The sequence below is a fragment of the Panthera pardus genome, unplaced genomic scaffold, assembly GCF_024362965.1.
Source record: "Panthera pardus isolate Hobbes unplaced genomic scaffold, ASM2436296v1 HiC_scaffold_3, whole genome shotgun sequence".
Taxonomy (NCBI): Eukaryota; Metazoa; Chordata; class Mammalia; order Carnivora; family Felidae; genus Panthera; species Panthera pardus.
This window is the reverse complement of record NW_026526876.1, coordinates 16,011,376-16,029,305: the sequence shown is the minus strand read 5'-3', so window position 1 is coordinate 16,029,305 and position 17,930 is coordinate 16,011,376. Positions and strand designations below refer to the sequence as shown.

Sequence of the window (17,930 nt, the reverse complement as noted above, 5' to 3'; positions counted from 1 at the left end):
GGCAGTCCCAGAAGGAACAGCTGGGTCCTTGGGAGAGGGCCCGGAGTTGGGGCGGGGGGGGGGGGGGGCATAGAGACTCGGTAGACAGCCAGGAACGTTCCCCTCTCCAGGGCCGTAACGTGTCCCCGATCTCTCAGGGCCTCTGAAGCTCCTTCCTGCGTTCGGGACACCTGCCACGGTGCGGGCTGGAAAGGGCCAGGTCTGCTCTCGGGTGGCCTCTCGGGACCTCGGGTCTGCAGCAGGTGGCTGAGTGAGGCAGGGGTGGTTCAGAAAGCTTGCTGAGGGGACAGAAGAGGAGCGGCGGCATCCGGAACCCCAGGGGCCCATGAGGCAGAGAGTGTGTCCCCGGCGGGGCGTCGGCGGTTTCTAAATTCCAGCCTCGCTACCTGGGCCCAGCCGTCCTCAGCTTGCTGGCTGTGGACTTCAAATGGCAGCTCCTCCCGGCAGGAGGTAGATGCTGTTTTCCCCGCACCCTTGGATCTACGGCGGCCTCGCATCGGGGAACTCTGCCACCGGGTGACCAAGGCGGCGTTGGCATCCACCAGGACCAGATGGAAAGACGAGCCCCACGCTCCCAGCTGTCCCACCCAGGTGAGGCCGGGACCCGAGGAGCCCAGCCAACCCCGCGGGAGCAAAGACCAGCCATTCCCGAGAATCCAGCCCAAATTACGCCCCCTAGGGCCATGCGCGCAGGAATGGCGGTAGTAAGAGGCCGAGTTTGGGAGCGGTTTGTTAGTGGGCAAGTTCCCTGAAACACTAACTTCCCTAATTGCTGCCCAGCTCCCAAGCCTGGTTCTCCAGCCTTTCCCTCCGGTCCGCGAGCTTCCCGATTCCTTCCTTAAACCCTCTTCCGCTTAGAGTCGCCAGACTTGGTTCTGTTGTTTGCAAACGAGAGCAGCGGCTGGTGTAGACACTGGTGCTGGAAGTGGATTTCAGGCGAGCGGTCCTTGGAGAACGGTGGGCTGAAAGCAGAGAAACTCCCACTGGACCCCCCCCCCCCCCAGCATGACTGCAGATAAGGCTGACAGTGAGTGGTGCTGGGGACGACGCGGGGCAGCTGAGCTCTCACGCGGGGGCAGGGGGGACACTGGCACGGTCACTGAGGAAAAGGGCTGCACAGCGTCCACTAAAGCGAAATGCACGCCCCATCAACTGCACTCCCAGGTGCACCCCCGGGACATCGAGCCCACGTGTCCTCCAAAGGACGCACGCAATTAATGTTCACGGAGGCTTTTTTCAAAACAGCAGAGGCGCCTGGGTGGCTCAGTCCATTAAGCATCCGACTCTTGATCTCTGCTCAGGTCATGATCTCACGGTTCATGGGATCAAGCCCCATGTTGGGTTCCACACTGACAGCCCGGAGCCTGCTTGGGATTCTCTCTCCCTCTCTCTGTCTCTCTTTGCCCCCCTCCTCTCTCTTTCAAAATAAGTAAATATTTCTTTTAAAATACCAAAACGTTGGGGCGCCTGGGTGGCTCAGTCGGTTAAGCGTCCGACTTCGGCTCAGGTCACCATCTCGCGGTATGTGAGTTCGAGCCCCGCGTCGGGCTCTGTGCTGACTGCTCAGAGCCTGGAGCCTGTTTCAGATTCTGTGTCTCCCTCTCTCTCTGACCCTCCCCCATTTGTGCTCTGTCTCTCTCTGTCTCAAAAATAAATAAACGTTAAAAAAAAAAATTTTTAAATAAAATACCAAAACGCTGGAAACAGCCCTGATACCCAGGAGCTGTAGAACAGGTTGGAAAACTGGGGCAAATTCCTATAATGGGACTCTGTCTTTCTGCGGAAACCTGCAGACAAAATATTGAGTCCAAGAAGGCCAACGCTGAAGGGTACACACGGCGTGATTCCATTTACGTGAAGTTCAAGAACAGGAAAGACTAGTCTGTGTTGATGAGAGTCAGAACGGTGGTTATGGGGGCGGGGGTGTGGTACTAATTGGAAAGAGGCATGAGGGCGTCTTCTGGGGCCGAGGGAGGTGTTAGAATCCAGATCTGAGGGGTCGGCATTTGTTGTATACACGTAATATAAAGATTAACCGAGCTCTATACTTTATACATACGTGTGCGTGTATATATATATATATGCATCGATGTAGATCTGTACCCTCATACGTATATGTCGTAAAGCAGTAACACCGTTTCTCAAAATTCCACTGGCACACAGGGATAGACGGCTGGCAGTGTATAAACCAGCTGATTTCAGTTACTGGCCTGTGGGTCGCCTGGAATGAAATATCCACTGGAGGCAAAATGTCGGGGACCCTGTTGCTGCCCACAAAATACTATGAAGAACCAAAGATATTCAAGGATTGCAGGCTCAAGGGGCAGCTGTTTTCAATGGGACTGAAGCAAGGATGAACCAAGCAAGCTAAAGTACGTGCAAAATTTAAAGATGCAAAATTGAAAGACCCAGTCTCAGGGGACAGACAGCCAGAAGAAAGTCTTTGGTCCTTTTCTGCTACCTCCTTCCTGCTTCCTCCTGAAAGGCAGACATGATGGCCGGAATCCCAGCAGCCACTGCGGACCATGAAGTAACCTCAAAGATGGCAGTCATAGCCTAAGATAGTGCTGAGAAAAGGAGGCTCCCACCTCCAGAATGATTGCCTCATCTCTCCTGCATGAGAGAAAAAGAAAGCATCCCACCTGAGTCATTGCTATTTTTGCGTTTTCAATATACGAAGCGGAAGCTAAAAATATCCAGTACAGGCACAACCATCAGAGACCTGCCTTCGTTGCTTGAGCCGCTGAGAGTAGTGCTGTCTCACCTGCCTGATGGGACAACTGGGCTTCCTGGTGACCCATGAAGCCCTCGCTACGATGCAGAGAAAGGAACCCAGGATCCAGGACCCTGAAATGTGCACGACGTGCAGTGAATCTGTGGCCCCTCATCTAGACAGACCCGGACAGCCCTCTTGCCTGAACGCCCCGGGGAAATGCACTGAGGAAGGAGGTGCCAGTTGGTGGGGGCTTTCCGACTGCAAGGAGAAGGATGTGGCCAGCTGTCTGTGAGGGGCTCGGGACCAGAACGGATTCCTTTATGAGCTGCCTCTCCAGCGGTGCTTGGGATTCACCAAGGCACACTGGTGGGGGACGGGGGGGCGGTGCCCACGAGGCCTGGTGGGAGGACCATCCGGGAGGTATCTGGGCCTTTGCAGTCAAGTCGATGCTGTCCTCAGCAGGGAACCTCTCTCCTAAGCCACAACCAGCTTTGGGCCCCAGCACCTGAGCACGGGTCCTGAGCAGCCCTCCCTGAGCTCGACAGGATCTGAGCCCCCAGCAGCAGGTGGAGTGGGTCCCCAAGGAGTGGCTCGACCAATCCCTGGAGTAGTGGGTGGCTCGTATCTGTGGGCTGCCATATTCTGCGCATCGGTCGCCCCTCCCTCGGCCACCTGCAGCCTCTCGGGGAAGACGCGAGCCTGGTTTCGGGATGCACGGTTGGCTAACACCAGGCGGGAGAGGCCTGCTGTGGCACTGTCGCCCTCCCTTAGGGCAGAAGGTTGAGCAACACCTCACTCCCCATTAGGGAAGAGGGTCTGGGCCACCTTGTCTGCAGAGGAGGCAGGGTTTGATCAGAGAGCCTGACCAAAGAGAGTCTCTGACCAAACAGGCCCTCATGCCATGGGGGTCAGGCAGGCTGCTCGGGGGGAGTCACTGCCCCTCCCCGGCCACAGTGGCCTGCTCTTCTGGCTCTCCAGGTGGCCTTGGTGGCAGGGAGGGTGGCTGTGCGTGGGCTGACCTTGGCCTAGTCACCCAGGCCGATGCGATCTGACGTTTGCTCCCGAGCCCTCCCCTGGCGTCTTGTGATGCCGAGGCGGAACGCCGTCTCCCCGAGGGCACTCGCGCCTGGCGGATGTCTTCCAGCCAAGGAATCCGACATTTATTCTAGATTTGGACTGGCCCTCCCCACCCGTCATACTGGCCTTTGTCCTACCAACCCTGGGCTCACCGAATGGCGTGGTGCCTGGCCCCAGTGCACGCAGGTGCCGAGGCCCAGGGATCTAATGCGGGCAGCCCCGTGACTCACGAGTGTGGAAGGGCTCGGGGACGGCAGGGGCGGAAGACGGAAGAACCTGGGCCTGGAGGCATGCCAGCCAGTTCTGCCGGAACCACCCTGCTTCCAGATTCCTTACGAATCCGATCACGGGCTGCCGCACAAGCCGATAACCGCCCTCCGGTTCTCGGTGCACGCGGAGCTCGAGGCCGGCAGGTGGTTCTCCCAGAGCCAGAGAAGAACACCGCTGTGGAAGCTGGTGGTCCCCGGGGCCACCTCCGGGACCCAGTGCTTACTCCCGCCGACCTTTCCTTCCCCTCGACCTCTACCTGCGTTTGAGCCCGACACAGGAGCTGGTGCTAGTCAGCGCGCGGTAGAAACGAAACGCTAACGTTTGTAAAACGTCCAGGCACAGCCACCGACGTGGCCAAGACCGCGGGCCTGGAGCTGGGGACCCCTCGGGAAGGCGAAGCTGTGCCTGGGCCAGGCGGGAGGCTCTCTGTCCCTGCGGGGGCGGGGGCGCAGTGTGCGTCGGGCCTGCTGCCTTCTGGCCCGTCCCGCGTCTGACCCTCCCTCCCGTGCGCGCCTCCCCTTCCCGAGGCCAGAGCAGCCCAGATGCTGCCGTTCAGACCCTGGCCAAGAGCTGCGAGCACGCGGCCTGGGCTCGGCCAACCGCGTGCTTCCGGGGACCCTGGGCCTGGAGCTCACATCACACAGCAGCAGGGACAGTTCAGAGCTCCTGCCCTGCTCTCAGAGGGGGGTGGGGGGGGGGGTAGGGTTGAGCACCCCGAACCAAGGATAAGTCCCCACGGGACCCCAGGCTCGGTCCCCTGCCCTCACTTAGATTGCGTGGGTGGCCCAGGGTTGCTCCAGCATGTCTTTCTGTCCCGCCCACCCCGTCGTGGGTGTCCTTTGTTGGGGCGCTAGCCCCTCGCTGATGCGCATGACGGTGGTTTCCAATTCCCAGGAGCCTGGCTGCGAGGAGAATCCGCGTCCGCATCCTCGTGCGCATGCGCGAGGGTTCGCGGAGGCACGGGGTCGCCAGGGGCCGCTCCTTCTCCCGGGGGCTCACCGCCCCCCGCCCCATTTTCCATATGCCCCGGGCTCTCGTTTCTCCACGGCCCGCCGCCCTGCGCACCCTCTGGTTTCCATCACCTGCATCCCCACTGCGATGACGCCGAGGGTGTCTACTTGCCCCGCCCGTCCCACCGCCGGGGTCGCAGCTTCGCGAGGACAGGGGCTGTGTCTGCTCATTCTGAGCCCCAGGACCCAGCACACCCAACGTCCGAGCGCAGAATGGACGCGCGACTCTGGGCACCAACGCGGGAACTGGGCAATCAGTGCAATTTTAATGATCTCGGACGAGGGACGGCACAGGACCCGACCGGGAAAGGGAAAGGCCGGGTGGAAAGTCCAGCCGCTGCCCCTCCCGGGTCCTGCTGCTTCTCGACCTGGAAACCAGCCGGGCGGTGGGGGTGGAACTGGGACTTCTGTGCAGGGTGGTGAACGTTAGTTGAAACCTTCCAGTACTTTCTCTAAGCTCAGAGACATCAGTGAAAGCGCGAGGGCCCTCTGGTGGCCGGTGCGGCCGGTGGCTGCAGACAGGAGGCGGCCAGCAACAGCAAGCCTGGGGCGGACTGGGAGGCGCCTGGCCTCCGGGCGCTCGCTTGCGCCTAGTTCGCGTCGGAGGAGTTGGTCAGGTAGAAGGGGCGGATGACCGCCTGGAAGCTGGTGAAGGACCCTTCCGGGCAGGGGAAGAGGGAGGCGCTCCGGGAGCTGTTGGTGCCCAGGGCGTCGGGGATCGGGGCCTTCTGTCCCAGGAAGTCGGTGACGTCGGCCACGAAGCGCCCCTCGCAGAGCATCAGAGCCTGGCTTTGGTAGCCGATGGTGGGGTCTGAGTCGGTAGACTTGGAGAGGCCCAGGAGGGGGACCTCGTCCTCGGTGCACGAGAACCGGTAGTCCCAGCAGCTCTGGACGGTGGGAAGGTACAGGAGCAACCAGGAGACGAGCTGGTTCTGGAACAGGAAGCTGGGGTGCTGTGGGGTCTGGAAGGACCGGTTTGGAGCATCCAGGTAGTTGGACGAGGCCTGGGAATCGCCCGAGATGTTGGCACTCCAGGTGGGCGAGGTATACAGCCGGGGCTGGTAGGCGTCGTCGCTGAGGTTCAGGCCTCTGTACTGGGCCAGCAGCCGGAAGGGCACGGTGTGGAACTCCAGCGCCTGAAGAGTCTTCCTCTGGAAGAGTGCCTCGTGGCCGCGGTACAGGGACAGGTTAAACTGCAGCTCGAACAGGGTCTTGGGCAGCATCATGGGGAACCGGATCTCGTCCAGAAGGCCTTCCACCTCCCCGTGGGAGGGCTGCTTCTCCCGGCTCCACGCGTCCACGGCCATCAGCAGGGCCAGCTCGCTGCGCACGGCCAGGTCACTCCTGGAGAGCAGGACTCGCAGCAGGGCCGTGGGGATGCTCGGCCAGGCCTCGGCCTGCGTCAGGGCCTCGAAGTTCCAGGCCAGGAACCGCACGCAGAGCTCCTCCAGCACGGGGTTCTGGGTGGCCAGTGCATAGGCATAGAGGTCCAGGGGCGTCTGGAAGGAGGCGTCCTCGGGGAGGAGGATGGCAAAGAGGCTCGCGCAGAAACTCTGCAGCCGCCAGGCCCCGTAGGTGGAGGCGAGCTTGTGGAAGCACTTCACCGACGTCAGGGAGACGCCCAACCTTCGGGAGTAGAAGTACCTGGGGAGGGGAGCGAGCGCTGACCAGCCGGGCACCCCTGCCCCTGCGGGACGACAGGGGGCCGGGCGTGTGCCGGGCCTGCCTCTCTGACATCACTATCTATCCCGTGTTTGCCGGCGACCCACAGACACCCCCGGCGGTGCCCCGTTTCGAGAGGCGTTCGGTGCCCCACGGACTTACCTTTCGGGCCAATCCACAGTCCAATCTCACATCTGCTCAGATCTGACAGGTGACCTCCTCACCTGTGACGGAGGCAGCACCAGCAACCTCTGTGCTCTGCCTCCGCCGTCACGGTCATCACCCTCTGGTGTCCTGGGCGCCAGGACCTGCTGGCCACCTCGGGCATCAGCGCTACACTACCCTTCCTTCCTGCCGTCACAGCCCTGGCCAGGGCCCCTTCGGTCCCTTGCTGGGTGCCTGTCAGTGCCCCTCTGTCCCCAGCACCTTCTCCTGCCCCCGTGACACGGGCATCACCCCTGGTTGTTCCCTGTCTGCTTCCCCTGCTGATGGGGAGCCCATGCCGGTGGCACCCAATCTATGATTGGCTCTGTGACTCGGGGCGCCACCAGGACCCTCTGTGCTGGGTGAGAACAGGTGTGGAAGGGGTCTGCCTAGAGGGCAATGCCGGGCTAGGCCTGCCGGGCTAGGCCTGCCGCCCTCTCCCGGGATGGGGCGGGTGGCGTCCCTTGGGAGGAGACGGGGACCCTGTGCCCAGTGACGGTGGCAGACGCGGGTCCTCCCCTCCTCGTCCCTTCCTGCACTCGCTACTCTCGAAGCTTAGCGTGTGATTCCTGCTGGCGACAGGAACTCGCAGGGGGAAGAGGGCATCTTCCCGCTGGCCGGCCACCCACCAGCTGGGTAACTGCCCGAATCACTGAAGCCTCGCCCTGGAGCAGTGGCAGGGCACTGGGGCACACACCTCCCGAGCACGGCCTCTTTGGTGGCAGGCCCCGCAGGTGCGTTGACAAAAGGGGGGAGGGACTGTGGCTACCACCCCTCCCAATTCTCATTTCAGGCCGGAGCGGGAGGTTCCCAGGCCGCCGGTCACTACCCACCTCAGCCTCAGGTGGGCCCCGGTGTGAGGAGGGGTTCCCAGTCGTCCCTCGGCCTGCCCCTGAGAGGCAGACTCGAACAAGGACGGGGAGCGTCAGCAACCCTCAGAAACCATGGGAACTGGTGAGGAGGCCCCGGGCATCAGGGGGCCCCGGGCAGAGGAATGGGGGGAATCTCTGCCCTCGATGGGGATCAGGTCTCCTGAGGCCTTCCCGGGGCCGGACGGGGTCCGGAGGCCAGGGGCATCCAGCCTGCTGTAGCCTTTCTGCCTTTGGTGAGGGCACAGAGACAGAGACGGAGAGAAAAAGGAAAAGACAGAGAAGGGAAGAGACAGAGAGAGAAGGAAAGAGACAGGGGGCATCACCACTGCTCCAGAATCCTGAGCTCTGACCAAGGGTGTGATTCCAGCTGGGCCTGGGAAGCTGGGGAAGGGTGCCTGCCTGGTTCTCGAACGGATCATAGAGATGGTCCCACTGGGGGGGGGGGGGGGGGCGGGGAGGGCGCCTGCCTGGTTCTCATAGAGATGGTCGCATTGCGGGGGGCGGTGCAGCACAGGGCAGCCGGAAAGAAACCGTTTCAATCTGTCTTAATTGCCAACATTTGTTGTTTTCTCTTCAGTGTCGCTCCCAGCTACATAGAGCTTTAGGTCCAGAGAAGGAGAAGGAGCAGCTCTTTTTAAATACGTGCTTTCGGAGCACAAGCCCCTGGGGGCCCCGGCAGGGCGACCTGGCGGGAGGGTCGGGCCAGGACCCGGAGAGGCGGGCCCCTGGTGTCTCCGTGTCCCCAGCTGGGGCGCCGGCTCACGGGCGGGGGGAGACGCCGACGGGTCTGGGGTCACAAGCGCTCCACCTTCCACACAAGCAAGGTCAGAGCCAGACGGGGAGGAGGGTGAGTTCGTAACTACGTTTAAGTTTCTCGCAAATCTTGGGCCGTGACCTCACGTGACCTCAGAGACAGGTGTGCGTGCTTCTGGACCACCTGACTCCTCCTCGAACACACGCACGACTGGGCCTCCGCGGAGGCCGTGGCCCAGACCGGCGGCCTCTGGTGGGCGGGACCCCTTCCCAGCTCTGCCCCAGGCCCCTCCAGCGACCTCTCACCAAACCGGTCCGGGTCTTGGACCCGGTGGACTTGTGACCCACAGAGGGTTTGATGCCTCTTCTAACGGCGGCGACTGCTGGGAGATTTTTTATGCAGTGTTTTGTGAAAGTCGGTATTTGTGTGTGTGTGTGTGTCAGTGTAGAGTGTGCAACTGTGTGTGCGCAGAAGAGTGTGCGTGTGCACGTGAGAGGGTGGGACGCACACGACTGTGAGCCCGAGCATGTGCAAGCACACGTGTGTCCACGTGAGGGTGTGGGTGTGCCTGTTTAAGACCATGCGGATATGTGGGGGCACACGCGGGTGTGAGTGTGTGTTGTGTCGTGCCCACGCACGTGCTCGCGGAAGCACCCGTGAGGTCGGTGCCGTAGCCCCTGAGGTTTGCCGCCGGAGGGAGGCGGGAGCGCCCTGGGGACCCTGCCCAGGCCCTGGTACCCCCGTCCCGAGGATGGTCACCTGATAAAGTCTCTGACGACAGGCAGGCACTCTGCGTCCACCTCCATGGTGACGGTGGGGCCAGGCTCCTTCCACAGGGCCTCGGCCTCGGGGTTGGTTGACAGGATCAGCCTGTGGCCGCACACGTCTAGGCCCTCCTCCTCGTCGTCCTTCACCCTCACCCTGATGGACAGGTCACAGCCCCTCTGGCTGTCAAAGATCCACTCGAGAGCCGCAGAGAGCTCATCCGACAGGTCAAGGGTGTGGGCACCGCGGGTTTCTAAAAGGGGCAGAGGGGAGCACACTGTTAGCAAGAAGGGCCAGGGGCCGTCACCCAAGAACACTTCTGCCCCCTGCACTCGGTCTCCTCCTTGCCTTATCTACTCAGGAAGGCTCCGGGGGAGACAGGGGGTGCCGTCCCCTCTGGTGCAGAGCCTCCCCCCCCCCCCCCGTGGGACACCCCAGTTAGCTCCTCTGCTCCCCCACATTCGGGCAGCACCTCCCCCGACGTCCAGCGCCCCCGCCCCCTCCCCCCTTTAAAATCCCAGCTGCTCAAGCAGTCACCCAGGTGGTGCCTTCTAAAACCCAGTTCCTTTCCCTGGCTGGACCGTCTGAGGAGGGAGAGTCTTACAGAAACTCAGTTCAGAGCCATGGGGTCCCTAGCAGCCTCCTTCAGGGAACAGGGGCCTAGAGAAGCCACTTGAAGCCCCCCCCCCCGAGGTGGTGCCGGGGGTGATGTACCCCTGTCCCGACACCCCCAAAGCCTAACTGGAAACAAAAATCCCACCTGTTCTTTCTTTTTCACAAATGGGTCACAAGTCAGCCAGGCGGGTCCAGCCCCGCATTCCTCCGCCCGCACGGTCACCACCGCCTCCCTGCCCGGCCCCCCCGCGCCCCGCTCCCAGGGAGCCCTCCACGCGGTGGCTCTATCGCTGTGTAAATGCTCCGTCCCCAAGCCTGGGGTGGGGGGGGGGGCTGCCCAGGTCCCCAGGCCCCGTGCGAAGCCCAGGAAGGAGAAGAAAGATAGGAATCGGGGACTGAAGAACGCGGAGCGGCCCAGAGAGGTCAGCCCGCGTGCTGGTGCAGGGGGAGGAGGAGGGGAGGCCAGAGGGGCGGGAGCCACGGGGGCAGGGTTTAGGGCTTGCCGTCCAGGCACGCGGGCGCTCCTTCCGTGTCGCCGACGGAGGACGAAGGAAAGTAAAAGGCTTCGAGACGCAAGCGTGCAGCACGCAGGTGTCCCGTGCAGGGGGCAGGCGGCTCTTGCCCAAGGACCCGGTTAAAGGGAGCATTTGTGAGCGGCCCTGCGAAGGGCCGTGGGGAATCGGGGATGGCTTGGGGCGTGGTGCTGCTCTGGAGGCTCTCCCGCCCCCTCCCTCCGGGACAGGCGTGGGGCGGGGCAGGGCGGGGCAGGGCGTGCGGTGCGCAGGGAGGGTGCGGGCGCTGCAGGGGAGGGCGAGGGCGGGCGTGCGGCGCGCGGGGCTCACCGTTGATGCAGATCACGCCGGCGTCCTGATTGTGCCTGCAGTTGCTCCTCAGCCAGCCCAGGGACTTGCACTGGGCCAGCGACGACTCTGTCCCCGTGCACTCCACCTCGTCCAGCATGATAGGGCCCGCGCCTGCAGGCACACAAGGGCGGGGCTGGGGGTGCTGGCGCCCTCCTTGGGGGGGGGGGGCGGGGCGGGGCGGGGCGTGGACAGGGCTGCTGCTCCCCCAGAACTGCCGACTGCAGAGGCCAGTTGCGTTTACTGCGGCGACGGGAGCCCCGTGCAGCCCTCCCGCTCCATGCCGGCGGCCCCTGGTCCCTCACGCTGCCCTGCGGGGTCTGTCCCCAGGTGTGACCTGGCGGCGATCCGAGTGCGGGTTCGGGTTTATTCCGGTGGCCACAAACTAGCCATCATCCGTACCCGACCCCCGCCTCTGAATAGTTGGAGTATTTCCCTTTCTTCAGAATCACCGGCCCTGCGTCAGTGGAAACGGTCCTGTGCACCCCCCGGGGGTGGGGGGGATGGTTCAGGAAGGTATGGTTCCCAGGGCCTGAGGGACTGGCTGCCGGCAAGGCCAGTGTGAGTGCCCCTGGCCAGCTCGGGTGTTAGCCCTGCTTTAAGTGTTGGCCAAAGCCGAGTGAGGAGGCCCGGCCCTTCTCTGGCAGCCGCTCCCAGCTGTGGGACCTGGGAACCAGCAGGCCTACCTGGCCCGAAGGCGGCTCTGCCCAGAGCCTTGGTGGCGTTCTCAAAGCCCAGGGCCCGGCAGACGACGCTGGCGTCCGTCAGGTCCCATAGGTTGTCACACACCGTCCCCCACTGGCCTCTGTAGAAGATCTCCACACGGCCCTCATTGGCGCTGTCCCCGTCGGCCAGGCGCATGTCCCCGTCGGCCAGCCGCACGTCCCCATCTTTCACACCTACAGGGTCCCCAAGGGAACAGAAAGGTCAGCAGGGAGGAAGGCCCACCTCCCTCCCTATCCGGGGGCCCTGCCCCCCCCCCCCCAGGACCACTTGTCAGTTCCCCCCAGGGCGGGGTGCCTGCTGTGCAACGAACTTTAAAGCCCTCCCTCCATCGTCGAGGGGTTCACCTGTAGGGGAGGGGTAGAGGACATGGCCCCCTGCCAGGAGGTAAAACGCCTCTTATCTGTGAGGTCTGGGTCCTTCCTCTGTTGGTAGAGAAGGGGCAGGAGGGGCAGCTGGGACCCTAAAGCCTGAGAACGGGGGAGGCGGGACCCCGGGGGGCAGAATGGAGGAGGAGGGGCCTATGTGACCCCACCTGAGGGCGTCTGGGGCTCGGGGATGCTGCCTATGCACTACAGCATGGACCCCTAGGAGGGTGGGTGGGGGGGAGTCCAGGAGTGGCAGGCCCAGCGACCCCCCAGAAACATTGGCAGGAAACGCCAGGTGCAGAGAGAAAGTGGGGCTGTTCTGGGACAGGGTCAGGCAGGAGCTGGGTGCCATGTCAAAGGGTAGTTCTCAGTCGGGGGTGCAGCAGGCCTCCATGGGGTCACCAGGACAAGGAAGGGCCTCCTGAGAACACTTCTGAAGACAGGCATCCAGAACTCTGAAGTCTGACTGGGTCCACAGGGCACTGATTCGTGACCCGCCCCCCCCAACCCCCAGCATTCGGCCTGTGTGATGGGCTCCCGGTGCTCAGTCCCTCCGGGTCCCACTGGATGCAACGGAGAATCCCTTGGTGTCCCCCCAGAACCTATGAGCCACCATCACTGGGGATCACCAGGGCTCCAGGCAGGAGAGAAGACCCGGGCTGACCCCGGTGACCCAGGCAGAACATTGCCTAGATGTTCCGCAAGGAGGGGTCAGCCCCACAGAAGGCGGAGCAGCGGCCCCTCAGATGGCCGCTTTGGGCATGCCTGGGGCTCAGCTCACCTTGGGTCCCTGCAACCAGCAGCCACATCCAGAGGAGTCGTGGGAGGGCCATGGCTCTCCTGGGAGGCCCCCGTCCTGCGGTGGAAGGAAGCAGAAGAGTCCGATGGCAGAGCTGGGCAGCCCTTGGGACCAGGATCCTTCAGACCCTACGTGTGGTGTCCCTGCTCTCAGCTGTGAGCGTGACAGGTGCCCCACCCCCAGCGGGAGCCCCTCCCCCGAGGGGTGGTCCTCGGCGAGTAAGGAGGGAGTGAGACTTGCCCAGACGAAGGGTGAGGGGAACGGGTGGAGGTCTCTAAGCAGCAGGACAGTGGGCACTAAAGCCCATCTCCGAAAACCAGGCCCTGGGCAAGGCTGTAGAGGGTGCAGGGCCCAGATCCCCAGAGGCCTGGTGGGCCTTGCTGAAGGTAGGGCTTTACTTTTGGCAGCTGGACTCCTGTGGGCGTGCCTGAGAGCTCTCTGTGGGCCCCCGAAGGGAGGGGACACGCCGGGAGGTCCTCAGAAAATCCAGGCAGGAGTGACAGACAGGGCCAGAGACAGTGGCTGGGAGGGGGAGTCAGGGCTGAGGCCTGGGACTGGCTGCAGCTGGGTGGGGGTGGGGGTGGGGGTGCGGACGAGACGGGGGCCGGGGGAGCAGGCCGGGGGGGAGATGCTGAGCGGTGGACCTGGTGCTGCCACCTCTGAGGTTAGTGTCCCCAAGACACAGGCGCGGAGAGGCTCGGGCCACCGAGACGCCACAGCCAGCCTGGGGGGCGCAGCTCTTCCAACGTCCGCCTGGAGTCCTTGCTTCTCTGCAATTTTGGGGGCTCGGTTTTCGCCTTAATCCCAGCCTCTGCCCCTCACCTGCCTCTGCCCGCCAGGCCCCGGCTGTGGGGGAACCAGTCATCGTCTCTCTGTCTCGGTGACAATCCCGTGGCCACACGCCACTCCCGGGCCCAGCAAGTGGGCAACGAGGCCGCCATTGTGGGCACCCCTACAAGTTCAGGGCTGGTGACCCTGAGGCAGCACCCCAGTTGTGCATTAACAGTGGCCGATCAAGCACCTGGTACGTGGTATGCAAATATGGCTGCCCTTGGGGTGGTCATGGCCACCTGCTGTAGCCTGACTCCCTCACATGGGAAATTGGGATAAGGCTGCCTGACCTTTGCAAATTAGAAAAAAGATACTCTTTCTTGGGATAGGTATAGGCCTGGGCTGGAATACACCATCTGGTGAGAGGGCACTGGGCTGAATTCCAAGCCTGTTTGCCCTCTGTCCTTGTGCAGTGAACCACTTGGACAACTGTACATAGAGACCCCGTGGATCTGGGAGCGGCAATGATGGTTTCTGGGCTGAGGGAGAGCACCAGATCCCAGCTGGGTACCCACAGGGAGACTGTACCCACCAGATTACATTGGGTAGTGAGAGGGACACCCGCCTGAGAACAAGAGGCGTGAGCTTACCTGAGGCCACTACTGATGGCTGCCCTGGATCCTCTTGCCTCCCTGCTGCAGGATCCCCTCTTCAACCCAGAAAACTCAGGGTGAAGCGTGGCATGCTGGTCCCAGGAAACGCCACAGAAAACAGTGGAGTTTCGATTTCTAGAAACCACCTGACCTGGGTCTCTTCTGGGACTGGCTGCCGGCCCAAGGCTCCCTGGTCCCCTCCCTCCTCTCAGCTCTGCCTGCAGATGTTGGACCTCACGGGGGCAGTCTAACTGACTCGATAACCGGAGCGAGGCGGCCTGCCCACAGCGGCAGCTAGGCTCGGCAGCTAGGCTCGATTGTAAACAACCTTCCAAGCTGGACTGGCCCCAAGGGCTGGCGCTGGGGGAGGGCGGCGGTGGCGGGGAGGGGGAGAGGGAGGAGAGTGGGGGAGGGGGAGCCGGGAAGAAGAGCAGGGGGTGGGAACAGACAGGCTGGGGCCGCACCTTGCCAGTGTGGCCGGGGCTCGCGCTGAACGCTCCGGGCCGTATCCTGGGTCTGGCACGTGGCTGGCAGGGTGGCCACCGCCGGGACGGCCGCTCACCGAGCGTCACCCAGCGCTGAGAGCGCGGCAAGCCTGACGTCACTGAGAGGCCCTCCGCGAGGCTGCACGGAGTCATCCCCGGACAGGCGAGGGGGGCTCGGAGACGCGAGACAGCACGGCCAAGTACGCAGCCAGCAAGTGACCCCCAGGGGGGCACACCACCCACCCCCGATAAGGGCTGTTCTCCCAGCGTCTCACCCCTGCAGGGCGGGTGTAAATTGCGGAGCCCCCCCCGACAGACAGCCGTTTCTCCCCCCCCCCCACCCCACAGAAAGCAGCACTGCATTTTTCCCTCGGGAAGGCACCGGCTCCCACTCCCAGGCTGTCTGGGGGCCCAGGCTCCCCCGGAGTCTGACCCAGACCTGGCAGCTCAGGGCCCTGCAGGTCCCTTGCCACAGGGATGGTGTCAGAGAGAGGCCGTGAGGGCGGCCGGCCCAGTGGGGGTCAGCTTCGGCCTCAGGGAGGGTCCCTGTAGGGTGCGTGTGCCTGGGGGCTGCGGATGCCCCGGGGAGAGCCCATCTGAGGGTGGGGGGGGGTTGTGGAGCTGAGACCTGGAGGCGGTAGGTCCTGAGGCTGCGGTCCGAGCCCCTGGGTCCAGCTGCCAAGGTCAAGCCCTGGGATTCGCGGTTAAATGAGGCAACGAACGCCCTCTTTTGTTTTTGTCACCTGCATGCCACGGCTCTGGATGATTTGTCCCCAGGTCTCCCCAGCCTAGTGGCTCGCAGCCTGGTCTGCACATGACAGTCGCCCGGGAGTTTTACAAACCCCCGGTGTGCAGGCCCACTCCGTCACGATCTCCGGGGTGGGGACAGGCATCGGCCGCGTAAAGCCCTCCAGGTGGCTGCCGTGCGCGGCCAGGGCTGAGACACACGGGTTCCCTGGCGCGCCGAGGTCAAGCCCCGAATGGCTGTTTGCCCACGAGGTGAGGTTTCGGGGAGCTGCGTGGTTCCTCCAGCTCCCTCCAGAGAAACCAGATATCCAGGGGGAGAAGCATCTGGAAACAGCGCTGGCAGGAGAGACCGTGGTGAGGTTTAAAATCCCATCCGGACAAAGGAGCTTCCGCTTCGTTGGTGCAGGACCCCCAGGACCCTCCCTTCTCACAGTCTCCACGATTTTGCCCGTCAGGAAGAGAGTACAAAGGAAGTCCTTTGGGAGGTGGTGGTGGCGTTACCCTTAAACGTAAAACTGCCAGCTATCTTACCAGCAAAGACCAGTTTGTTGACGAAGAGCTAAGAGTTGCTCCCCGGAGCAAGCAGGCTACGACAAAGCAACTCCACCGGGCAAGGAAGAAGGGGCTCAGTTTTAGAGGAAAGGGAGGGGCTGTTATAAACAGAAAGGCCCCTGCGGGAAACTGGGAGGCGGCGTAAGTGGCTTCCCAGTGGCTGAGCCGCGGCGCAGGGAGGAAGAAACCCTGCTTTCCTCCAGGTTGGGACGGTGACGCGGTCTCTTCCTGCTGGGTCTGCGGTGGTCAACCGGGGCTGGGGGTGAGAGCCCCCCCCCCCGCCCGCCGCCCCCCTCCATTCTCACCGAGGTTTCCTTGGCCTCATTTTCACGGTGGCGCGGTTTCCCACTCAAGTTGCTGAATCTTTAGCCCCACGGTCCTGGAAAGTCCTTCGTGTTCGGGCAAGGAAGGTGTGAGCCCAAGGCCTCTGCGTGGAATCCGAGTGCGGGGTGTGGGCTCCCCCGGGGCCCTCCAGGCGGAACCGAGCTTGAGAGGGCCTGGTCCGGTGAGGAGGGACTCCGTGCCGGTAGGACGGAAAGCCCCGGGCACCGCAGACGACGGTCCGGCTGCTGTCACCAGGAAGCCACTGCCAACAGTGGCAGGGAGAGGCCTGGGGATTTTCGGAGGCGAGGACCTTTGGCCAGTTCATAGGGCAATCTTTCCTGCGTCTCCCCCACCTGCACGCCGAGCGCAGGAACTGGCCCCAGAGGCTCCTGCTGGGGTCTACCAGAGACCTTTCGCACGGGTCTCGGCCCACTTGCTACCCAAACCCCCGTGGGTGGTTATCTGCAAAGGGGGTTCCCTCTGCAGATGAGAAAACAGAGGCGAGAGAGGCAAAATGTGCCCGGTTGTGCAGCAAGAAAGGGAAGGAGCTGGGATTCAAACCCCCACTTTTTCTTTTTAAAAAAAATTGGCTCAGGACGCCTTGATGGCTCAGCCGGCTGTGCGTCCAACTCTTGAGTTCAGCTCAGGTCACGATCCCGCGGTCATGGGATCGAGCCCTACGTGGGGCTCCACGCTGAGCGTGGACCCTGCCTAAGAGTCGGTCTCTCTCCCTCTGCCCCTCCCCCCTGCTCTCTTGAGGTATGATTTACGTACATTAAAACGCACTCATTAAAATGCATTAATGAGTTTTGACAGAGGTGTGCAAATGGCAACCATGACCATAATCTACAGAACGTTTTCATCATCCTCAAACGGTCCTTATGCCCCTCTGCGGTCAGTCCCCTCCGCCAGCCCCCATCCCCGGCAACTACCGATGCGTTTTGCGTGTCCTAGAATTGCATAGAAACAGAAACACACAACGTGTGCGTATGCGTTTACGTGCACCGATGGACATTTGGGTCGTTCCCAGGTTTTAACTACTGCACAGGGTTTCCAGTTGTTCACGTCAGCTACACAGAAACAAGGGAGTTTCTGTACGTGTGCCATCTGTCCTTCAGCTCCACGAAGGCACCGTGCTAGTTTTGCAACTTCTGTGCGAGTTTTGGTTTAAAATGGCTCCACCATAAGAAAGTAGGTTGTTGGGGGGACATTCTTACCTCGTTCCCAGCCTTAGGGGGAGGGAAGACCTTCGGTCTTTCAGCACAAAGTATGACGCTCGCTGTAGGTTTACGGCAAGTGCCCTTTATCAAGTGATGAGCGACGTTCCTCTTATGCCTGGTTTGCTAAGAGTTTTGTTTGTTTTAAAATCATGAACAGGTGTTGAATTTTGTCCAAACCTTTTTCTGTGTCTTTTGAGACAATTATAGGATTTGTCCTTTTTTTTTTTTTTTTTTAATTTTTTTTTAACGTTTATTTACTTTTGAGACAGAGAGAGACAGAGCACGAACGGGGGAGGGTCAGAGAGAGGGAGACACAGAATCCGAAACAGGCTCCAGGCTCCGAGCCATCAGCACAGAGCCTGACGCGGGGTTTCGAACTCACAGACTGCGAGATCATGACCCAAGCCGAAGTCGGCCACTTAACCGACTGAGCCACCCAGGCGCTCCAGGATTTTTCGTTTTTAATCTGGCAACGTGGTGGAT

At 62.2% G+C, this 17,930-nt stretch overlaps 1 protein-coding gene across 2 annotated transcripts in view; it reads right to left on the bottom strand.

The window, feature by feature from the left end:
- Positions 1–5,320: 5,320 nt before the first annotated feature.
- The window catches only part of LOC109276834 (soluble calcium-activated nucleotidase 1), a 30,208-nt gene continuing 17,598 nt past the window's right edge, over positions 5,321–17,930 (bottom strand). The window contains exons 1-6 of one of the 2 annotated variants that reach the window (XM_053893453.1): positions 14,117–14,250; positions 12,678–12,752; positions 11,492–11,704; positions 10,788–10,919; positions 9,325–9,583; positions 5,321–6,717 (exon numbers count right to left, since the gene is read on the bottom strand). In XM_053893453.1, coding sequence (XP_053749428.1) covers positions 5,664–6,717; positions 9,325–9,583; positions 10,788–10,919; positions 11,492–11,704; positions 12,678–12,729 — 1,710 coding nt within the window. In that variant the 5' untranslated portion in view covers positions 12,730–12,752; positions 14,117–14,250 and the 3' untranslated portion in view covers positions 5,321–5,663. Of the gene's footprint in view, positions 6,718–9,324; positions 9,584–10,787; positions 10,920–11,491; positions 11,705–12,677; positions 12,753–14,116; positions 14,251–17,930 lie in introns of those variants that run through there. The other variant, XM_053893452.1, reaches the window with a different exon arrangement.